The sequence below is a fragment of the Chiloscyllium punctatum genome, chromosome 38 (assembly GCF_047496795.1).
Source record: "Chiloscyllium punctatum isolate Juve2018m chromosome 38, sChiPun1.3, whole genome shotgun sequence".
NCBI classification, from domain to species: domain Eukaryota; kingdom Metazoa; phylum Chordata; class Chondrichthyes; order Orectolobiformes; family Hemiscylliidae; genus Chiloscyllium; species Chiloscyllium punctatum.
This window is the reverse complement of record NC_092776.1, coordinates 25,651,453-25,676,125: the sequence shown is the minus strand read 5'-3', so window position 1 is coordinate 25,676,125 and position 24,673 is coordinate 25,651,453. Positions and strand designations below refer to the sequence as shown.

At 37.7% G+C, this 24,673-nt stretch overlaps 1 protein-coding gene across 5 annotated transcripts in view; it reads left to right on the top strand.

Moving 5' to 3' along the window:
• Positions 1-24,673, top strand: part of vti1a (vesicle transport through interaction with t-SNAREs 1A) — a 331,706-nt gene that overhangs the window by 154,150 nt on the left and 152,883 nt on the right. For all 5 annotated transcript variants that reach the window (XM_072557431.1, XM_072557434.1, XM_072557433.1 and 2 more), the window contains one exon: positions 22,977-23,047. In XM_072557431.1, coding sequence (XP_072413532.1) covers positions 22,977-23,047 — 71 coding nt within the window. The remainder of the gene's footprint in view (positions 1-22,976; positions 23,048-24,673) is intronic.

Sequence of the window (24,673 nt, the reverse complement as noted above, 5' to 3'; positions counted from 1 at the left end):
TTACATCTCTAATCAACCACTATGAGTTCTGGCATCTAATGTAATGCGAGGTTTAAACAAAAATACGATTGTGAGGATTATAAACTTAAGCAACAGGCAGAAACTTTTCAGTAGCTTAAAACCACATGCTTTTTTTTTCATTTTTAATCTGGACGTAGTATTGTTCTGTATGCCCTAGAAATTGAATTTACAAGTATTGCGCAATCCCCTCTGATATCTAAACCTCTACTCCACTGTCTTCACCCAGCACTTTCTTTCCAAATGCATCCTCACTGTAACCATTCTGGAATCCTGCACTTCTTGTCTCAGAGTCATTTCGTGCTGTCATCCCAGATACTGTTCCAACCATGGATTTTGCTGCATATTCTTTTCAATTTCCTCACTTTATTTAAAGCATGCTGAACATAAAGTTTGTATTCATATTGAAAACTTCAAATTTCATTTTTTTGTTCAAATTAGTAATTATAGCACTGAAAAAGTGTATACGTTAAATATAAAAAAAAGTGATGCTGATCTTGTAAAACTGTAGGATGAGAAAATAATATTGAACACAAAATTAATTGATTATAAGTTTATTGAAGTTTTTAAATGTTATTAAAGCAAGAAATGTAAACAGATATTGAAAGGAAAAATATTAATTTTAAGTATTATATACAGCAAAGTTTATTTGTGAAATTTATTTTGATTTTTATATCCAAATTGAATTGAACCGATCCAGATTATCTCTTCACATCAACATAAATAACATCCCCACAGCAGCATACAACATGTCATTTCATACCAACTTCAGGTTATGCACTGAAGCACAAGGAGATTGGTGAATAAGAATTAAAATAAATTGGGAATGCACTAAAGGAAATTTAATGTTGAGAGTGCTTTGTAGATCTAGATGAATTCACAGCTTAATTATCTCTTTTGAAGTGCAGAGTTTAGGAAAATCAGTGAAAAGCAGAGCAGGATAGCAATTGTCACGAAGTTGTAGAAACATGCAAGAAATGGGTCATTATGCAGCTGTGTAAAGGAGGATCTTAGAAATCTCACTGCAAAAGGAGCAGGAATTAATTGAAAAAGGACCACCTCTCAGATGTTTGCTCCTCTAATTGAAAAGCTAAATTTCTGCAATTTTTCCTTGAGTTCACACCTTTGACAGTCTCATGGCTCTACTCAGTACTGCCTCCAGCAATTGAATATCTTGGACGCAGTATTCAAGATATAGTCTGACATGATACAGTACAATATAATTTTTACAATTTGATTCACAATATGTTAGGATTTCTTTGGAACACAATCAAATGTTTTTGTTTTTAAATTGAACATTTGATGGTTGGTGTTGATTGCAGCCATGTTTTGTTAAGCATAGATCATAAGTTTCATTTTTAGCTCATACATCATCTTTCATTGAGCAACTATTACTTGTTTTTTTTACTTCTTTTATCTTTAATTTCTGTAATTTATGAGTGATTGCCCCCAACTCCATTGCCCTTCCAAGTTGATACCAGTAAAAGCTTTACTCTTAAATTCTGAGCCATTAATGTAAATTGGAAATAGCAATGATATCACATTTCTAACAAATATTTGTCTTTTCTTTTACCCTTCAACTAGTTTACACATAGTTTAGGGTTAAACAAAATCCTAATTGCTTTTATGTAGAACTGTCCCAAATTCTTTTCGTGAGCCTATGTATATGGCATTCTGCGCCTTTCTTATATTCTTCAAAACACACTTAATGTCCGAATGTACCAGTCCAGAGTACATAATTCTAATACCTATAAGCAATGAAACTCTGATAAAATGAGACCAAGATCTCAGTCTGCAGGAGTGGAGTCCATAACCATATATTGAGCCTTCTATTCTTATTCACTCAGGGATGTGGATTTCACTGGCTGGACCAGTATTCGTTGTCCATCCTTACTCTGCTTGAGAAGATAATGGTGATCTGCCCTCTTGAAACACTACAGGCATTGGTGTAGGTACACTCATAATGCTAGTAGAAAGGGATTTCCAGGATTTTGGTTCAACAACAGTGCAGCAACAATGATCTATTTCCAAGTCAGGATTGGAGAAGAACTTGCAGGTGATGGTGTTCTCATGTTTCAACTGCCCTTGTCCTTCTAAATGGTAGTGGTTGTGAGTTTGGAAGGTGCTGTCTAAGGAGTCTGGGTGAGTAACTGCAGTGCATCTTGTAGGTGGTACACACGACTACTGCTGAGCACTGTTGGTGGAGGGAGTGGATGCTTATGGTTGTGGTGCCAATCAAGGGGGCAACTTTGTCCTAGATGGTGTAAACCTTTTTGACTGTTGTTGCAGCTGTACTCATCCAGACAAGTACCAAGTATTCCTTGATTTGTGCCTTGTGGACAGGCACTCAGGAGGTGAACTTCTTGCTGCAGGATTTCTAGCCTGTAGCTATTATAACCACAGTATTTATGTGGAAGTCCTGTACAGTTTCTGATCTTTGTGGTTCTACTCTTTCATTTAACCTGAGCTGTCTATATTCCCTCAATGGAACCTTTTTCCTAGTCTTATCTATGTCACTGGTATCTGTATGGATCATGATAACTGGAGCCTTGCCATCCCAGAAGAGATGTCATTAACTTTGGAACCAGGTAGGCATCACTGCCCTCAGAGGTCACTGTTTTAGCTGCAGAAAACAGTATCTCATCCCTTAACTTTTTTTCTACTATTATTATTGCAATATTTCACTTTATTACTCTCCACTTGAGGTACATGCTGTGCCTTGTGCTTAGGCTAGTTTGCTCATCTTCCCTGCAGGATGTACCATAATTTACATTGGGAGCAAGAGCCTCATACCTATTGGACAAAGACACTGAGGCTCCCCCAAAGCTAAATTTTGGATCCTAATGCCTGCCTCGCCCATAATCTTGTTCTTGTCCTGGTATTTCTCCCCACTTTGTTTGTATAGCAGCTCAGCCGCAATGTCATCAACTCTGAACCAAAGGTCTTTGGGCAGTCAACTCTTGCAGCAGATGTCATTCGGACTTGCACTGGTGTACAGAAATTCCCACAGATTACAGCTACAACACATCATTTGCCCAGCCATTTTTATTCTAATTAATTAATTCATTAAATATTTTAAAAGTAAATTTTCTTACTCTACTTTTCAGCTGTAATAACTTCTCCTAATTTAAGCTACTTGGCCAATCAGAAGAGACTTAGAAAAAATATTCACCTTCCACCTACCTGTTTTCCTGTAAATTCACATTTCAGCTCACAGGCCAAAACAGTTCAAAGGACTCGCTGCCATCAGTTTTTATTTCACACTGTTGGTGCCTTTCTCATGCAGGTCCAGTTTCCCAGTCTGCTTCACAGTGATGCAGACTTGCCACAGTAATGCTGCCCTGTTGCACACTCCTCCCAGTCTGCTTCACAGTAATGCTGTCTTGTTGCATACTCCTCTCAGTCTCTGGACAGGGTTGTGGTGGTGACAGAGGGACTGTTTGTGTAGAGGCTGAGAGGTGGTGGAAAAGCACCAGATTTTACCATTCCCATTAAATCAGAGGAAAGGAGGGAATGAGTAATTACATTGTGGAGAGCTGGAGGAAGAAGGTCTTCATTGTATCTTTGGACACTGGATAATATATAATGCTAGACTGAAATAGAAGATAATACTTTTATTAAATAATTCAAAAACATAGATTGTCATGTTTTCTTTTATATATATATATATTTCTCTCTATTTTTGATTTATATTGCTATTTCTCTTATGATTGTGGGGATTACAAGTTTCAAATGTTAAAGTGGGATCACATTGAGAAATAGTTTGTGAAACCCTGTTATGAATGTTACATACTGCTGCTACTGTGCACTAGTGGTGGATAGTGAATAATTTAAAATGGGTGCCAATTAAACACTCTTCTTTCCTGCATTATACTGAGAATTTTGGTCCCAAACAAGTGGTGTGTATTCCATCACTTCTTTGATTTGTGCCATACAGTTGATGGATAGTATTGCAGAATCAGACATTAAGCCATTAGCCACAAAATACCATCCTCTGGCCCACTCCTGTAGCTATCCTATCTATATAGCTGATCCATTGAAATTATGCTCACAGATGATAATGCCATTGAATGCCAGGGGAGGTGGTTAGGCTCTCCTTGGGCGATAGTCATCACTTGCCACTTATTAGCCAAAGTTTGAATATTTCCCAGAGCTTTCTGCTGTGAACATGGTCTTTGGAATTGTCTGAGGATTTATGAAGAGAACTGAACAGTGCAAACATCCTTCTGGCATTATGACAGAGGAAAGGTTATTGATGGCACAGCTAAAGATGGTTGGAGCAAAGTTAGGAGAAATGATTTCTCTCCGGGTCTTACCTTGAAAGTAGTGGATGCAGGGTCTGTAAACATTTACAAGTCTGAGTTGGATTTTTTTTTGACTGAAAAATTAGTCAAAGAGCTTTGGAGGTAGGTAGTAATATGGGGCTGAGGCAACAATCAGATTAGCTATGATATTATTGAATGGTGGTGCAGGCCCAAGGGATCTAATGAACTTTTGTTAATTTGTATGTTCATATGATTGCTGGACACCGAATTCCATCTGTGGCATGCTGCTTCTGCTGTTCAGCATGAATGTTAGAACCGTGTTGAAGCTTCACCAGGTTGACATCACATTTTTAGGTATGCCTGGTAATATTCCTGTATTGCCCATTGAAACAGGGTTGGTCCCATTTTGAAAGATATGTCAAAACACTAAGCTACCAGTCCAGGTCAGTCCATCTTGTGCGAATGTAGAGTTGGAAACATCAGTTGAAAAGTGTGATTCAGAGTCATAGAGCTGTACAGCATGGAAACAGACCCTTTGGTCCAACTCGTCCATGCCGACTAGATATCCTAAGTGAATCTAGTCCCATTTGCCAGCATTTGGCCCATATCCCACTTAACCCTTCCTATTCATATATCAATCCAGATGCTTTTTAAATGTTGTAATTGTACTAGCCTCTACCACTTCCATCTCATTGCATATACGCACCACCACTCTGCATGAAAAATGTTGTTGCTGAGGTCTCTTTTAAATCTTTCCCCTCTCACCTTAAACCTATGCCCTCAAGTTGCCATAGCAGAGCTCTCTGCATTTTGGGCAGAAATCCCTAAATAGCATTAATTGACAAATTTCGGTATAACTTTATCATAATCAATACCAGGTTGTTTGGTTTTATTATATTTTTCATATAATTTGGAGGATGTGGGTGATTTACTTGACCATTTACAGGGGCATATTAAGAACACCACTTTGCTTTTGATCTAAGGTTATGTCTAGTCATTTGGATAAGGATACCAGACTTACATCTGTAAAGAACCAAATATATTTTGACAACAATCCTAGATTGATACGGATATACATACAAATGAATGTATACTTAAGTAGCAGCACTAGACCACTTGGACCATCGAGCTTGCTGTGTCATTTAATAAAATCATGGCTGATCCGATTGTAATCTTAATTCCATATTCCCACCTTCCCCTGAAAATCTTCTAACCTTTGCAGCCAAGAATCTATTCACTTCTGCTTCTAAGAAGCCATACCCTGCACTATTCCAGTGTCCTTGACAACATAACCTTCCAATTTTTGTTTATTGCAAGGGGAATTTAATACAATAACATTCTATTAACCTTCCTAATTACTAAATATAACTGTGTACAAGTCATTAACAAGGACATACAGATCACTATGCAAGCATTTATCGTTCAGATGTTATGCTTTTTTATTCCTGCCAAAATGGAAAATTTCCCATTTTTCTACATTACAGTCCATTTGCTAGATATTTACCAACTTGCTTAACCTATCTATCTATATCCCTTCTAGCATTCTGAAGTCCTTGTTGCAACTTAGTTTCCTATCTAACTTTGTTTTGTAGCAAACTTAGCAACCACACCTTTAGTTCCTTTATTTAAGTCATTTATATAAATTGTAAACCATTGAAACCCCATAATGATTTTCATAGTATTCCATTTATTACATCTTGTCTGAAAAAAAAGTATCTATTCTGTTTCCTCTTAGTGAGCCAATCCATGTCAGTATGTTACCCCTAAATCAAAAGGCTTTACCTCCAGAGTGATGTTTGTGACACCTGATCAAATACTTTCTGGAAATCTAAGTACAGTACATTTAACAGTCCCCTCAACCCACAGCATGTGCAACTTCAAGTAACTCCAGTAAATTAGTTAAGCATAATTTTCCATTCACAATGCCATGTTGACTCTTCCAGATGATCTTGAACTTTTCTAAGTGCCTTTCTATGGCATTTTTAAGGTAGCATCTAACATTTTTCCTGTGACAGATATTAACTGGCCTGTCGTTTCCTATTTTCTGACTCCCTCCCTTTTTTGAATAGTGGATTTACATTTTCCATCTTTGAATCTAACGGAATCTTCTCTGAATCCGATAACATCTTCCCTGAGTCTAGGCAATTGTAGAAAATTCAAACCCACATTAAACCTATATCTTAGCCACTTCTTTTAAGTTCCTAGAATGAAATCAATCAGGACCTGGGAGCGTGTTTGCCCACATTCCAACAATTTGCTCATGGCCACTTCCATGGTGATACCATTTTCCTTTGGTCCTCCCTTCCTTCATTTCCTGATTGCAGCTGTTCTTGAATGTTGCGTGTAGCTTGGATGGTGAAGACCAATGCAAAATACCTGTTTCGTTCATCTGTCATCCCTTGTTTTCTATTTATTCCTGTGTAATTCAGTCTCGTGATCACCTAAGTGGAAATATCCAACCTGATGCAATAAGATTTAAGTAATTTCTGAATGGCGGTTGGAGTTTATTCTGTCTGCTTCAAAGAATACAGGGGGTCCCTAATTTATGAACATGATCTTAGATGGGTGTGTGATTGGAAATATCCAATGTATTAGCATTTCCTGTACTCACGAATGGCTCTTTTTTTTATTGTACTGAATTGGGTTCTGATGTATACAAATTGGCTTCTAAAGGACTCCAGAACAGAACCCATTTACTACCTGTAGACTGTCTGTATAATTTACATTGGAATTCTCATAGGAATTGGATACCACTGAAGTATTAAGTGGTACTCAAGTGGTACTATTTTGGCTATCTTCTTGTCTTTCTCTTAATGATTTATCTTTAGATTTCCTGGAGGAATAAAGATTATTTGCATTATGCATCCTGAAGGTATTTAATTAAGGTATCTATTGAGATTTTTGAAACTATTCAAAAGGAATTCAGAATATTCCAACTACCTGCAATCTCACTGCACATTTTCAGTGGAAGAAAAATGTATGAAAACATTCCATTTAAAGCAAAGTGAAATCTTCAATTTATTTTCAACAAAAATTGTTTTAAGAACTCATATAGAACTCCCTTCTTTGAATTCCAGATTTTTTTCTATTGTAGCACTTACGTAAGGGGAATTAAAATGGGAGGTGATGCTATTAATGATAATGTGACTAGATTGGTAATCCAGAGCTCCAGACTATTGTTCTGGGGCCATGCGTTTGAATCCTACCAAGATGGATGGTGAAATTTGTATTTTCAATGAAATATTCATAGCTGTTATGGAAACTTGGCTGAGGGAAGGGCAGCTCAATGTTCTGTGCTTCAGATGCTATAGGAAGGCTCGAAAGGGAGACAAAAAAGGAGGGAGAGTGGCATTTTTGATTCAGGGACACATTACTACTGTAATCAGAGGACATTTCTGAGGGATCATCCAGTGAAAACATATAGGTTGAAATTAGAAATGAGAAAGGGATGATCATCTTGATGTGATTGTACTATAGGTGCCCCAAAAATCAGAGGGAAATTGAGCAAATATGTAAAGAGCTTTCAGATAAATGTAAGAATAGTAATGTTGTATTAGTAGGGGTTTTTGATTTTCCAAACATTGACCAGGTGCCATAGTGTTGAAGGTTTAGATGGTGAGGAATTTATTAAATGTGTTCAAGAAAATTTTCTTGATTGACATGTAAATAGTCTGACTAAAGAATGAGCAAAATGTGACATTCTCTTGGAAAATAATTCTCTGAGGTGCCATGGTGGCTCAGTGGTTAGCATTGCCAGGGACCTGGGCTCATTTCCACCCTCTGGCAACTGTCTGTGTGGAGTTTGCATGTTCTCCCCTTGACTACATTGGTTTCTGCCGGGTGCTCTGGATTCCTCCCATTGTTCAAGGATGTGCAGGTTAGGTGGATTGGCCAAGCTAAATTGCCCATAGTATTTAGGGGTGTGTAGGTTAAGTGCATTTATCATGGGAAATGTCAGGTTACATGGAAAGGGTAGCAGGATGGGTCTGGGTGGGATGCTCTTCAGAGACTCAGTGTGGAGTTGTTGGGCCAAATGACATGTTTCCGCACTGTAGGGATTCAGTGGAAATAAGACAGCTCAAGTGACTGAAGTGTTAGTAGGGAAGCACTTTGGGACCAGTGAGCATAACTCTATGATGATATGAGAAAAGAGAATTTAATTATAGGAAACAGGAACTTTTGAAAGTTGTTTGGAATAGATTGTTTGCAGGTAAAGGATGACTGACAGGTGGGAGGCTTTCAAAAATGTGATAGTGAGAGTTCAGAGGCATTGGGTTCCTGTTGTAGTGAAAGGTAAGGCTGTAAGATTAAGGAACAATGTATGAATAAAGATATTGAGGTTCTAGTCAAAAATAAAAAGGAATCGTATATTAGTTATCAACAACTGGGATCAAATTAATCTCTTGAAGAGTATAAAGATTGTAGAGCATTCTTAAAGGGAAATCAGGAAGGCAAAGGGGGGAGATACCAGAGAGCCTGGGCAGATAAGGTTAAGGATAATCCAAAGAGATTCTATAAGTACATTAAGAGCAAGGGAACAACTAGCGTGAGAGTAGGACCCCTTAAAGAATGATTAGGGATGGTCAGCATGGTTTTGTGCAAGGGAAATGGTGTCTCACAATTTGGTTGAGTTTTTTGAGGAAGTAACCAAACCGATTGCTGAGGGCAGTGAGGTAGCTGTTGTTTACTTGGACTTTAGTAAAGCCTTTGATAAGGTTCCGCATGGTAGACTAATTAATAAAGTTAGATCATATGGGATTCGGGGTGCGCTTGCCAATTGGATACAAAATTGGCTTTATAGTAGTGATGGTGGAGGTTTTGTTTGGTTTGGAGGCCTGTGATCAGTGGTGTTCCACACCAACACTCCGAAGAGTGTCCCACCTAGACCCATTCCCCTACCCTATTACTCTATATTTACCCCTGCCCGAAGACTCTGGGCAATTTAGCATGGCCAATTTATCTAATCTGCACATCTTTGGACTGTGGAAGGAAACAAGAGCACCCAGAGGAAACCCTCACAGACACGAGGCGAATGTGCAAACTCAACACAGACAGTTGCCCGAGGCTGGAATCGAACCTGGGTCTTTGGCGCTGGGAGACAGCAGTGCTAACCACTGAGCCACTGTGCCTCCACGTTTTGATGATGCTTATACTACTGAGGTTATCTTGGCGCAACTCAGTTGTTAACTGGGAAACAAAATGCAAGTCTCAGCTAAATCTGGAATTTTAACTAAAGCTGTATGGTTCTCAAATCTTTTCCACTGGAGCATCTGAGGTTCTTTCAATTGGTAAACCTTGCATTTCTGAAAATGTGATGATATGGAAATAAGCACTTTAGTCCGCTTGATCAATTTCTTTTCTGTATGGGGTTTCTGTTTTGACTTTGCTTATGTTACATAGGGCTGCCACAATGTTCATGGATCACCTTTGTATCAGACATTGTTTTAAAATTTTGTGGATGATTTTGCAGTCCATACCCTCTTGCAGTTATATGCTGGCTTGCCTGTGGTATGGATTGGGTTCATTCTTGGTTAACGAAACCTGGACTGGATCTTGAACCTTGGGCCTTTCAACTCAGAGGCTATCCACTGAGTTTCTCCTTGACATTTTGATGCATATACTACTTAAAAAAAAAAAGCTTGCTCACTTGCATTGAATTATCTCATTACATATGATAAATTGAATTTTAGATGTTGCGGGTGATGTTTTAAAAAAAAAATTACTTTTATTTTGCATTTTCTTCTGAATTCTGACAGGTTCTTACAACTGTATTATCTCTCTTGACTAATTCAATCACTTCAGAACCACATAAGTTAGAGTGAGACCTTGGCACACTTATTGTTTAGAAGTAAGGATGATCAAAGGAAGTTAAAAGTTATTACAGAAATATAAATCTACATTGTGCGCTTTGGATGTTTATAGATTTACATTAATGTTATAAAGGGCGCAGCAATTTTTTTAAAGAGAACAGCTTTGGAGTTTGCATGGTGTATTTAAATTCTACCTACTTGTTCCTCTTTAGCTGACTTACCCATTTAACATAATTTATTAGATCCAAGCAGAAATAAATACTACCGTGATGTGACATTCTACCAATTAGATGAGTTTAGAATGAGGCTGCACAGACTTTGTCGACCATTTGTCATTGATCTTGTACAGGCCTTCGGGCTATCCATTGACAGATGTAGTGAAAGAAGCCAAACCCTTCAACTTAAATAAAATGCCATTTAAACTGTCAAATGTTTTGTGTATTTAATAGAGCAACGGCCATAAACTTGCATTTTACCTGTAGCCAAGGGAAATGTTATTACCTGTCTTACAAATTCATATTCTGTTTTATGAATATTAAAATTTTATTTGATAGATTTGTAATTTATATTATGAATATTACAGGTAGATTATATCAATTTATATATTTCACATTATTTGTTAAATGAGCTGCATTGTTCTTGTTACTTTTTTTGCCTTATTTCTTACCTGATTCAAATCGAGACTGAATACATTAATTTTAATAAGGAGCATCTGCTGTAATCTGTTAAATACTCAAATGTTTTGCCGGATTTGATTTCCTTTCTTCATGTTCTGGTTTTAAATTTAAAAAGGAACTGCATTGAATTTGTTTGTTCTTTGATGCAAAAGTATTTTGTATGCTACTTTAATAGTCAGACTGACTTGAAGTTTCCTAGAAGAACAGCAACATACTATCTCATGGCAGACAATATGTTACTCTGCTCAGGAGAGGTGAATTAGTGTAAAGTAGCTTGCCCTTTTTGGCCTACAATGTCTGCTTGCTGTAAATGGGCTCACCTTGAGATAAAGTTCAATGTGCTGATTTTCTAAGTTGGAAAAAGCATGAAATACATAGCTGTTAAATACCTATGAAAAGATCTTGTGACAGTAATAAGATATGACATCTGAAATGTGACCAATTCAAAATATGTCTAATAATGCATGATATTGATCATCTGACAAAATAATTCTAATCCATGTTCGTCAGAATACATTTTCTTTGCAAGACAAATTAAATGCAAATATATTAACTAATGTACTTTTCCAAAATAGCACGTACTATAATTTGCTTTTTAAATGCTAAAGACTAGCTGTGAAATGATCAATAAAGATAGCAATATCCATAACTATATGTAGTTGTTTCAAATACAATCCAGGAGGAATAAGATTCACCCGTGATGTGATTTTCGTTTTTTGTCATAGTTTGGTTCACCTTCATTGCTGTCCCTTTATTGTCTTGTTTTTGATCATATGTTTGTTAACATTTGCTTTCAAAGTGACTTTTTTTCTCTCTCTCGGTTACTGTCTCATCTCTGACTTGTTCCACACACATTCTATCTTAAATTCTCCCTTTTCTGTATCACATCCATCTATGATCACAGGAATCTTGTCTCATCTGTAAAAATTATCTGATTCTGACACGGATGTGAAATGATGACCTGATGTTCCATTTTCCATGGATGCTGTCTGACCTCCTGGGGTTTTCATCAATTTGTATTTGCTTTGGAGAAAAATGTATTCAGGTCACATTAGCCTAAATAACAAGATAATTTTGAAAAGTTAAATGTGTTTTTAAGTATTACATTTACCTACAGGCCTTTGTGTCCATATTGAAGATTCCAGTTGCTAACTTGAGAAGTAATAGCACATGTTTTTATTTGTAGCTTCTTGGGATGGGAGGTTCATTGGAAAGGCCAGAATTTATTGCCCACTCTTAATTGCTCTTGATTTGTTTACTTTTGTCTCTGAGAACTTATTTACCAGTTAAGCATTGTTTATGTGTGTTGCACATTTTCTTGGTCAGTACAGGTGTGAACCAAAGTCTGCACATCAGCATCAGTGTTTATATAGGCAGTGACTGAACTTCTATTCTTCATCTTAAATATAAAAGTTATCAAAGCATGAATCTATTAAACAATGATTATGGGTTCAATATAGATTGGCAGGAGGGTTCCAGCTAAAATGATCCTGGTGAATGTTTAATGATGTTTCTCTGATAAATATCATTTAAGTATTCCATATGTGGCTGTAATAAAGAGGTTGGTGGAGCTCCTAAGGTCTTGACTAATTGTATAGTTTGCTTTTAAGTTTTGAGCAACTTTTATTAGATTATCTGCTAAGAAGTGTTAGATCTTGAGCAGTGTTTCATAAAATGAAGAGTCAGGTCTGAGGTGTGTTTTTTTTCTTAAAAAAGTTAATTAGAAGGCAAATCAAATTACGGTCATCAGCCTAGATCTGTCATTTTGTAAATGAGTGCTGTCAGTGCTTTAATCCAATGTAATTAAATCAATGAAAATACAGTTAATGATTGGAAGTCACATTTCTAATGTACTACCAGCTCAGCACTGAGTGCTGAAAGTAAACCAGTATCAACTAGGTATTCTTTCTCAATTTCTTCAAATATCTATCTAGTTTATCATATGATAACATTTTTTTGACCATTTGAGAAAAGTATGATCAATTTTAAAAAAAGAACTGAAGACTTTTGCAGTCATCTTTACACAAGAAAAGTAATCATCTGGATTTTATGCTCAGCAGCAAAGGGATGCCACATGCCATTCACTACATTTATGGATGCCATGCAGCAATCAGGGATCAATTTCAGTGCGGAATTCTCCACAAGGCATCTCTGTGAGGAATTTTCCCTGGGTCACAGAAGAAATTGAAATTCCTTGCACCCATTGTTTTGACAAAGAGTGACCAAGATTACCAAATAGCTCCAATATTATTTCCATCTTGCATTACAAACCCTTGGGAGAATTTCACTAAGTACAGTTATTGGTAAGGATATTGTAACACACACAGTGAACGGTAGCTGCAAATGTATAGAGCAGGTAGAGTGTGATGTCATCAGCCTATAAAACTGATTCGGTGTTTACATTGTCATTTTGGAGCTCAACACTCCAGCTAACACCCTCTGTTAACCTTTGATCCAACCAGTCCACACTGACTACATTCCCAAATTAACTCGTCCTACCTGCCTGTGCTTGGCTCATATCATTCCAAATCTGTCCTATTGATGAAGTTATCCAAATGTCTTTTAAATGTTGTAACTGTATCTGCATTCACTGCTTTCTCTTGAAGTTCATTCCATACACAAACGACACTTTGTGTAAAAAAAAAGGTTGCCACTCATGTCCGTTTTAAATCTTTTTCCTCTCACTGTAAAAACATGCCCCCATTTTGAATTACCCCACCCTCGGGCAAAGACCTTTGCTATTTCTTATTTATGCCCCTCATGTTTATGTAAACTTCTATAAGGTCATCCCTCAACTTCCTACATTCCAGTGGAAAAGAAGTCCCAGCCTATGTGGCCCCTCCTTATAAATCAAGCCTTCTATTCCCAGCAGCATACTTGTCAATCTTTCTGAACCCTCTCCAGTTTAATAATATCCTTCCTATGACAAGGTGACCAGAACTGCACAAAGTGCTCCAGAAGAGGCCTTATCAACGTCGTGTACAACCTCAACATGATGTTCCAATTCCTATACTCAAAAGGTCTCAACAATGAAGGCAAGCTTGCTAAACCATCCTGTCTTTCTGTGATGCAAATCTCAAAGAATCATGTACCTGAACCCCTAGGTCTGGTTGTTCTACAGCACCACTCAGGGCCCTACCTTTAATTATATAAGTCCTTTGTTTGTTTTACCAGAATGCATGATACTGTCAACTTCCAGACTTAGCTCAGTCCATGTGCAGGCAAGTGGAGAGAGCCCTTGGAGGTGACATGGTGGCACAGCGGTTAGCGCTGTTGCCTCAAAGCGCCAGAGACCCAAGTTCAATTCCCACTTCAGGCAACTGACTGTGTGGAGTTTGCACATTCTCCCCGTGTCTGCGTGGGTTTCCTCCGGGTGCTCCAGTTTCCAAAAATGTGCAGGTTAGATGGATTGGCCATGCTAAATTGCCCGTAGTGTTAGGTGAAGGGGTAAAATGTAGGGGAATGGCTTTGGGTGGGCAGCGCTTCGCCGGGTCGGTGTGGACTTGTTGGGCTGAAGGGCCTGTTTCCACACTGTAAGTAATCTAATCTAATCTAAACAAAAACAGAAAGTGTTGGAGTTGTAGACTAGATTGAGTGAACTGCAGGTAAATCTCTGCTTCCCCTGGAAGGTGGGTCTGGCATCTCTGTAATGAGAGATCAGCTCTATGGTCTGGTATGACTGTGGCAAATTTACTTTTATCGTGCCATTGCACCATGTTTTTAATCAAAGCAAATTACAGCAGATGCTGAAGTTGTGTTGCGTTTGATGCATTTCATGCTGTTGGAATTAGGGAGATGCACAATTGTAATGGAAGTCAAGGAATAGTTAGGGTGAACAATATTAGAGAACAAAATGCAAATGGTGCAGAAGAGATAAAGCATAGAATATGGGTCAGCTCTGACTGAATGTAAAGGCATGAGAACAAGAGACAGACACTATGGGATAAGAATAAAATTAAAATGGAGGACATTGTACATATTGTGAAGTTGTTGAACTCAGTGTTGAGTTCAGAAGGCTGTAAATTGCCCAATCAGAAAATGTGATGCAATTTCTCCAGGGAAAAGAAAACCCAGAAGAACTGCAGATGCTGTAAATCAGATACTGAAACTGCCGTTGCTGGAAAAGTCTCAGCAGGTTGGGCAGGATCAGTGGAGAGAAATCAAAGTTAATGTTTCAAGTTAAGGCTGGAAGGCGCTTGTTTAGGCCTTTGTTCAGTGATAAAGCAGAGAACTCTCGGACAGTTCTGACCTTCCGGTTTGTTGCAGGTTAGTTGCTGGTTGATGTCTCTTGACTTTACTATAATTCTTTACTATAATTCTATAAGCATTTGCTGTTTTCTGTAGTTTAAGTTGCAAATGTCTACAGAGAATGATGTAACAAGCACTGAAGAAGATTTTGCTAATTTCGAGACATCAGCACAAACTATTTGTTTCCGAACATCAGTGCATTAATTGGCCTTCCTATCAGAATACAGCACTGCTTGATGAATGAACAGAGGCCACAAAGAGCAGATCAAACTGTTGGAGAAGGGGAAGACATTCAGCAAGAGACTATACTTGAACTTCATGCAGGAAACAATTTATAAGACATTTGCATTTCAGTATAGACATTTTGAATAAAGTTTGTTATCTGTTGCTGCCACACTTTACTGTCAAATCCAGATGAGGTCAGCATTACCAGTGGTTCTGACAATGGTTCTGGTGAAGAACTTTCATATGTCTAGTTCCGATAGCTAGACATTTGTTCAAAATCTCCCCTTTTGTCCACTGTTGCATAATGGAAGGACACTGAAGGTCAATGTCATAAGGAAACTGTGGAACTATGTAGAGCAAACTCAGAGCTTTAGAACATAGAACAGACATGCCCTTCAGCCCACAATGTTATGCCAAGCATTTATCTTAATCTAAGATCAATCTAAGTGGTTTGCTATGATTACAAATTTCCCCAATGCACAGGGTACTATTGACTTTGCTTTCCTGCTGTCACTTGTTAACACTTCCCTATCCTGGAACTGAAAGGGATTCCCATCCCTCCATATCCAATATCTAATTGATGTGTGAATATAGGCAGTGAATTATGAGGTCAATGTCTGTGATTTTGGTAGCAGTGATAAAATCCTTCATTCTGCAGCAATCTGCTGAGCAGCTGCATTTGAGCTCCGATGGTTGTTGGGTCAGTCTGTTTGTGGAATGGCACATGAGTCCACTGACAGTTCACACACAAATCGTCATGTATACAGTAAGTATCATATTATGCAGCCGATATAAAGCCAGAACATTGGTTCCTTGAAACAATGCACCCACTACCTAAAATGTGGTGGAGGAAGAGCTCTGCAAAACCTGATAGTCTGGGCTTCAAGATTTGTGCTATATGCTGCATGACCTTGCAGGAGAAATGGGAGGAGGACGATGGCGTGAAGTAATCCCGAATGTTCTCTTCTGGCCAGGCTGTCTGAGAATAACTGATTTACCAGCAAAGCCAATAATTGCAATCTTAGTTCTCCATTTCCAATTCCACAGATGTTTGATCACAATACAAAAAGCATCCACAAAGCTCAAGACAAAAGTGATAAAATCAATCAGGCAAATTTAGAAATGAAATCACTGCTGCTACATATGTGGAGGTGGACTAGAGTGGACAAACCGAAACGTCGATTTTACTGCTCCTCTGACGCTGCCTGAACTGCTGTGCTCTTCCAGCACCACTAATCCAAAAGTTAAAAATCACACATTACCAGCTTATAGTCCAACAGGTTTATTTCGAAGTACAAGCTTTCAGAGCGCTGCTCCTTCGTCAGGAAACTAGTGGGACAGGTTCGTTGGACACAGAATTTATAGTAAAAGATCAAAAGACTTCATGCTGCTACATACCAAGTCAGTTATCTCCCTTGGAGAAAGTGAGGACTGCAGATGCTGGAGATCAGACTTAGGGAGTGTGGTGCTGGAAAACCTGATGAAGGGCTTATAGCTGAAATGTCGATTCTCCTGCTCCTCAGATGCTGCGTGACCTGTGCTTTTCCAGCTCCACACTCCCGACAATTATCTCCCTTGTACATTCTCAACATTTTTCTGTTACAATGCTGCAGCACTGTACTTAACCTAGTGGCTGCAACATTGCTGATGGAAAACTATTGACTTTAAATGGAGGAGACTACAGATAGACTTTGAAGATAACCTCTAGCATCACTATATTGGTAGGCTCAGCTGTGGACTGTGCAGCCTCCGTATTATCAGCTGTTGTTTGAGCTGTCTGGGTGATGGGCAAAGCAAGGGCATTAACAGAATGGAGGGCGACTGTGATCATCCTGAGAGAAGACAATGGAGTTACTGCCAGATCCAGTCCCTGCCACTGGTTTTCATCGACACTCCTGAGGGATCTCCCACGAATCTGTTGGAGGACCAAGAACAGGTTGTTGTGCGACTCTGCGAGTCCTTTTGTATGAATCTCAATAGAGACCATTAACTTTTTTTTCAAGAATCTGCAACGCAATTATTTATTAAAACCATGTTTAAGCAGTACTTCATTTTCCAGTGAAAATGTTCACCCTTAGAAAAACTTCTTTATGTGCAACAAAAGAATGAATGATGGGATGAAGAATAAAATTACAACATTAATATTTATCTAAGCAGAATAAGCACATAACAATCTAAGAACTAAGAGTGGGTGCTTTTTGATTTACTATGATCATGGCTGATTTCATCTCAGTCAGAACTCTACTTTTCTGCCCACTCTCCATAATCTAACCATTACTTGTTAAAAATCTGTCTATCTCCTTAAATTTACTCTCAGCCTCAGCATCCACCACACTCTGGGCTAGTGAAATCCACAGATTTACTACCCTTTGAGAGAAGTAATTTCTCCTCATCACTGCTTTAAATCTTCTGCCCCTTATCCTAAAATTATGATCTTTTGTTCTAGATTGCCCACATGAGGAAACATTCTCTCTACGTCTTCTTGTCAGTCCCCTTTAACATTTCAGATACCTCAATTAGGTCTCTTGTCTGTCTTTTGAACTCTGGAGAGTATAGGTTTAAACTGCTCAATCCCTCTTCATACGACAAACCCCTCACCTCTGGAATCAATCTACTGAGCTGAAAAGTACAATTTATAGGGCATTCTTTTGTGCGCTTTCTTAAATTTGATAAATAACTCCAGTTTGTGCTTCCAAAGAATTCAAAAAGTTATTAATTTCTTTGCAATTGTAGGTGATCAAGTGCAAAAAGGGGAAGTATCATTCGCTGTATTTCAGATCCAGCATGTTTGTGATTTACAGATAACATGCAATCCAGGCTGACCAGTAATCTCTTCATTCAGTATCCAGAATAAGTCTATCACTTAGTAAAGCCTGAAGTACAAACCATGAAAATCGAGACATTGTATAAAGAGGAGCAACAATATCTAAATTGTTCAAATAAGGATGGAGGGTTGGAGGGGACAGCAATTTCCTTCCCTCCAGGACATTAGTGAATGCCATGGGTTTTTTTTCTGACAATCAGCAATGGTCATTGTTGGAGTCTTAATTCTCAATTTTTATTGAATTCAAATTCAGCAATCTGCCCTGGCAGAATATAAACGCTGATCCTCAGATTATTACCTGTGTCTCTGGATTAAATATCCAACAAAACACCATTAGGCCATTACCTTCCCAATATTAGAAAGAAGGTCAGAGCTTGCTAGGGGGGCTCAGCTGGTTTGGCAGCAGCTGGGACGGGAAATCAGAATTAACGTTCATGGGTCAGGTTTGAGTCGCCACTTTATGGGCATTTAAATGGTCATTGGGTCGTTAAATAGACAAGAATGGAATTTTGCCTGTTAGAGTGGCTTCAGATTGGTTGGACAGTTCGGTGCAACGTCAAGAGTGGAAGGGCCTGTACTGCGCTGTAATGTTCTGTGCTCTATGGCAGACCCTCAAAAGTGATGGTAGCCTGGAAAATGTCAGTTTATATGCATGGATAGGGTTGAAGCCCAAGGAGAGAGAAGACAGTTGGACAGACAAAGGAGTGGATGACGGTCTGGATGGGAGAGTGAATAGCTGTTAATGGATACTCTTAGTGGCTAAACAATAGCAATGAGCAGTATCCATTGACAGCTATTCACTCTGAGAACCTGATCATCATCTGGCTGTCTGCTCTCTCTTTGGGCTCTATCCCCACCTATCTTTTACTTTACTCCTTACCCTTCCGCTGACCCTAGCTCTCTGCTGTAAACCGATACTGTATTTTCCTAGCTACTGTCAATTCTGAGGAAGGTCACTGATTGAGAAACATTGGCTCTGATTTCTCGGCACAGATGCTGCGAGACTCGCTGAGCTTTTCCAGTAACTTCTGTTTTTGTTTCTGATTCACAGCATCTGCAGTTCTTTTGGTATTTACCTCCCGGATATTGCCTGTTTCCGTCTCTTATGCTCAAGTAGGTGGCCTTAATATGAGGGAGGTCTTTGTTAGAATTGGAAGACTAAGCTGTGATTTTGATGCAAGTCTTTTGAAAATGATTGCCAACTGAGAGCAGCTAGACAGGAACAATTTCCATTCTGTGGCAAGTTCTTCCTTTGGAAGTCCAATTTCCTCATGTTGGGAAGGTTACCTTAGAGTACAATGGGACCGTGATCAGATGGGCCAGTGGGCTGAGGAGTGGCAGATGGAGTTTAATTTAGATAAATGCAAGGTGCTGCATTTTGGAAAAGCAAATCAGAGCAGGACCTATACACTTAATGGTAAAGTCCTGGAGAGTGTTGCTGAACAAAGAGACCTTGGTACAGGTTCAGAGCTCCTTGAATGTGGAGATGCAGGTAGATAGGATAGTGAAGAATGCGTTTGGTATGCTTTCCTTTATTGGTCAGAGTTTTGAGTACAGGAGTTGGGAGGTCATGTCGCGGCTGTACAGGACATTGGTTAGGCCACTGTTGGAATATTGCATGCAATTCTGGCCTCCTTCCTATCAGAAGGATGTTGTGAAACTTGAAAAGGTTCAGAAAAGATTTCCAGGGAAGTTGCCAGGGATGAAGGGTTTGAGCTATAGGGAGAGGTTGAAAAGGCTAGGGCTGTTTTCCATGGAGAATCAGAGGCTGAGGGGTGACCTCATAGAGGTTTATAAAATCATGAGGTGCATGGATGGAATAAATAGACAAAGTCTTTTCCATGGGGTGAGGGAGTCCAGAACTAGAGGACATAGGTTTAGGGTGAGAGGGGAAAGATTTAAAAGGGATCTATGGAGCAACCTTTTCACACAGAGGGTGGTATGTATATAGAATGAGCTGCCAGAGAAAGTGATGGAGACTGGTATAATTACAACCTTTAAAAGGCACCTGGATGGGTGTACGAATAGGAAGGGTTGAGAGGGATATGGGCCGGGTGCTGGCAGTTGGGACTCGATTAATTTCGGATATTTAGTCAGCATGGACGAATTGGACTAAAAGGTCTGTTTCCATGCTGTATCACTCTAATCTAATCATCTATCCCGAATACATTCTGAATACAAAAAAAAATTACATTTCACAATCTACTCAAAACAGAATTTACTAAATTTAATGGATGACAGTTTCCTTCACAAAGTTCTATGAACGCGAAACTTGCCAGTTCCCTTAGTTCAATCTTTCAACTGGTGGTACATGACAATCTGAACTCTAAACATCTCCAAAAGTTCCTGTTGGTGCTATTCCGTAATGGACAACACAAAGGTTTTTGTGTCATTTTATGTTTCATAAATTACATTTGCCACTGTCTTCTAATGCCCTGTCTCCAACTTGTATAATGTAGCTCACTGTTGCTGTGAAACACTTCATTAAGTATGCTGGATAAGAGCTATTTAAATGTACATGAGTTCAAATGATTGCTAAGGTTGGAATGAAAAACCATCTCTGGCTCAAGAAAAAGTGTACCTGTACTACCTTTTAGAAGTGACATTAAAAATTTCAAAGGGTTTACTTCATAAGCAATTTAATTTACTTTTTTAACACTAGGTTTAACAAAAATCATATTCACACAGAGCTATCTCAGTACTAAGCAGTATTTTTTGGGCGGCAGTATTGTTTACTGGTAAAATGGAAATCTGTGTTCAACATTGTTGCACATTCTGTCAATGAATCCCTGGGTTCTTGTGTTTAAATCAAATATATTCGCTAAGAAGATAGGATGAAACTAAATTAACTTTATATTTTATTGTATCAAATGAGCAAGGAAAACAATTATAAATTGTTCCACCCTTTAAGTTTCATTTTCTGATGCGTTTATGTGGAATTGATGAAATGTACTCTTTGTCTTATCATCCATTACTGACTTTTGCATCTGAATTTACACTCATTTCCCATAATAAGCATTTTAACCAGCTTCTACCAAATTGCAGCAGTCAGTTTTAACGCACTTGGAAAAGGGGAATGAGATTTGCAAATGATAAATGGGGAAGTTGACTACCTAACTAATAAAGATTTGTCTTAATCAAGTATGATTTGTCAGAACAGGAGCGTACCAGGGTCAGGGCAAAAGCAATGAATAATACAGCATTCACAGGAGGAAAGGACCACAGAAATGCGTAATAAATATGCTGTGATTACCCAGTGCTAATTCATATTCAGAGGATGAATTATTTCAGGCTAGTCACGAGGATACTGAGCATTGCTGGCCTTGATAGAGCTGTTTAAGCATGAGAAAAAGTTATTTTTTTCTCTCTTAAAAATATCCTTTTAAGTGTGTATCTTCAAGCTTGCTGTTACCTTGGATGTGTTTATTTAGAAGGTAGAGCTCTAGAGTCATCTATGTCATGGCTGCACTTTCTGCTGTTGGCTGTTCTTCTTGTGAAAAGGGCCAAAGTTCGTCAGTTGTGCTCCATACTGAATAAAAAAAAACTCTTGCAAAATTGATGATGGTCCCAATTATTTATCTGTGCAGACAGTCAGAGTGAAACAGATGCCATCGTGCCCCACACCAGGATGAAATTAATGTATGATGTTTTGATCCCTGTGTGTCAAGACAACAATTCATTTTGTGATATTCCAGCGGACATGCTTCTTTTCCTTGTTTATTGACTTCACTAGTCATTGACTATGAGGAAAAAACACAATTCATCAAAGTGACAATGTTTTACCCTCAATTACTGTCTGTGGCATTGTCACATTTGCTGGTAGAAATAGATTGAATCATTAGAACCAAGGTGAGGATGTCAACTTGGCAGCCAAACGAAACAGAAAGAAACCTAATTAACCAACCTGCTTTGAATCAGCAGTATTTAATGGCATCTCTTCCCTTTTTTACAAAAAGAGGTTTCAAATCATCTTGAAACATTTGTCTTGGTGTATTCTTTTTAATGCAAAAACTCTTAAAAATACATTGAACCTTTAGGTATTACACTATTCAAAATCCCATGAGACAAACCAGCACCGAAGAAATACCTTAATGGGAACATCAATTACTAGTCAAATATCTGAAAAAAAATTTATCTTGCTACATCTGTCATTGTTAACTGCAGCATTTAACACTTCCACAAACTCTACTTGAGCTGTATCACCAAGTTTTGTTTAATGTTAGTTCATTGTTAAGTTCTGATTTCAATCATTAATTGTAAGCATTTTAATTTTTTTCCACAATGCACTTATTATGCCTTTCAAATAAATGATTTTAATTCAATACTTCTGAAATTACTCCTATTTATTAATACCTTCAAAAATTTAATTCAAGATTAGTTAAAGACTATATGCCAGTTCTTCAGTTATATGTATTTAAGAGAATTTAAATAAGAGGAAAAAGTATTTCCATGTGTTAACATTGTTTCTCAAGTTGAATGTTCAGGCATGTATGTAGTGCACTTAATTGTAGAGAAGCCCAAGTTTTATGTTTTAACTCCCTCAAGAATAAGCTTCTTACTTATCTTCTAATCTTTTGCAGATAGATTTTGTTATATTTCCATTGTTAGTAAAAGTTATTAAATATCTCCTGCTGTCGTTCTCTTTCCACAGCTTTTGTGTACAGTGTAAAATAATGTCGAAGCTTACTTACTAGTAGTAACATTACATGAGATCCTATTATTATAGGAGTTTTCTTCAATGTAAGTTGCAATGAGACTATCCACAGAAATTGTTTTGTTTGTGTGATTTGTTAGAATGTCGTTTTAGCTTCAATCTTACTGCACTGCTCAGTCAACAGATTTTAATCTTTACTTTTTCAGTTTTTAATATACATTGAGTAACTTGTGACCTTTTATTCTTGGATTACAGAACAAATTGGACAGGAGATCCTAGAGAATCTTCATCATGACAAAGAAAAGATTCAACGAGCTCGGGAAAGGGTGAGTTTGAGAATATATAACTTGCAGTAGTTCTAATCATCTACTACGGAAAATAATACAGAACAAAGAAGTCAGATGTTTAAGGGATTTCAAGGATTGTTTTGAAGGACAAGCATTCCTTTTAATAAATTAATTTAAATTTTATGAATGAAAATGTTTTGTTGCTAAATGACAGCAGTCAAATTTCCAATTTGGTCTGAAATTAGGAATTTTAGTTTTTAAGCTTCGTATCTCTGAACATGGGCGCACAACATTCATTTTTCCAATACCAGAAATGTTTGTGAACTAAGACTACTTTGCATTTTGTTTTCTCCTTGTATCCTTGCATTGATTTATACAATTTAGCTTCAGTTAATTTTAAAATTGCATATTGTGGGCAATCTAAATAGCTCAACATTCTAATCATTTTGGCAGAAAAACAAGATGCATGTTGATATGTTAAAACTGTATAATATCTACAATTTTTTGAAAGCTTTTGTCCATTAAATTATCATAATGCCCTTTGTATATACTTATCTGTAAAGATTCACAAAATGTCTAGCTAGAATGTGAATGCATAATCCATTTTGGTTTGCTTTGAATTTATGAACAAATCGACATATGTTTTGTATTTCTTAAGGGTATAGTCATATTCTCACAGATTGTCAAAGGATGTTCTGTTTTGATTAGTGAATTAAGTAAGTCGATCTAATTATCATGTAAGATTTTCAAATTAGAGTCACTTCAGCAAGGTAGTTTGCCTAACCATTGTCTTGTCCACATATAATGTTATTTGTGGTAATATATACCTTTGATATTGAGAAGGAGGTGCTGCACACTTTACCATAAAAATAGATAAGATACAACTTTATCGATTTTGGTTATTTTTCAGTTATTTTAATTCATTATTCCTTAAATTATCTCACAGTTGTGTATCATCAGGGCCACAGCATTGCGAAGAACAGCTAAATGATGCAATAGTAGGATGACATATGCATTTGGGTCACAGAACCTTTAAACCTGTTCACAGTTTTTGCCTTTCCTTGGCTGATGTTTATAAATTTCAAGTTGAACAGAATCCAATGTCAGTTTTTCCATTTCAATGATTGAATGCGTAATGTGAAAGTAGCATAAGAATTTTAAACTTCTGCTGATTCCAGAATACCAAAGTCAAGGTAGAGAATGTTTTATGTTTGCTTACTTCTACAAAAGATAAATGCTAGTAATGAATATTAAAATTAAACATTAGTTTTGGTGTTAGTACATCCTTAAAGAGACACTAGTGTGTTTTTACTTAAAGGAGGAAGGTAGAATGGGGACACACCATTTTATTGACAAAGATATTTTGCAATATCCTAAACTCTTTATGTATTGTTGGTCATCACCTTTGAGTGTTTGAACACTTTGTGTATGCCAAATTATGTTTGTTAAAGCTAATGCCTCCTTAAATGCAGAATATAGATGTTCAAAGTGGCTTCTGTTAAGATTTTTTTTAAACTGCAAATGTTGGAAATACACAGCAGATTCGTCATTGTCTGAGAGGAGTAAACCTGTGTTGTGTATTGAGATTGCAGATGCTTTGTCAGAACTAGAAAGATCGGTTCCGTATTTGATGTTTTAGCTGACCCATCCCTATTTAGTAGAATA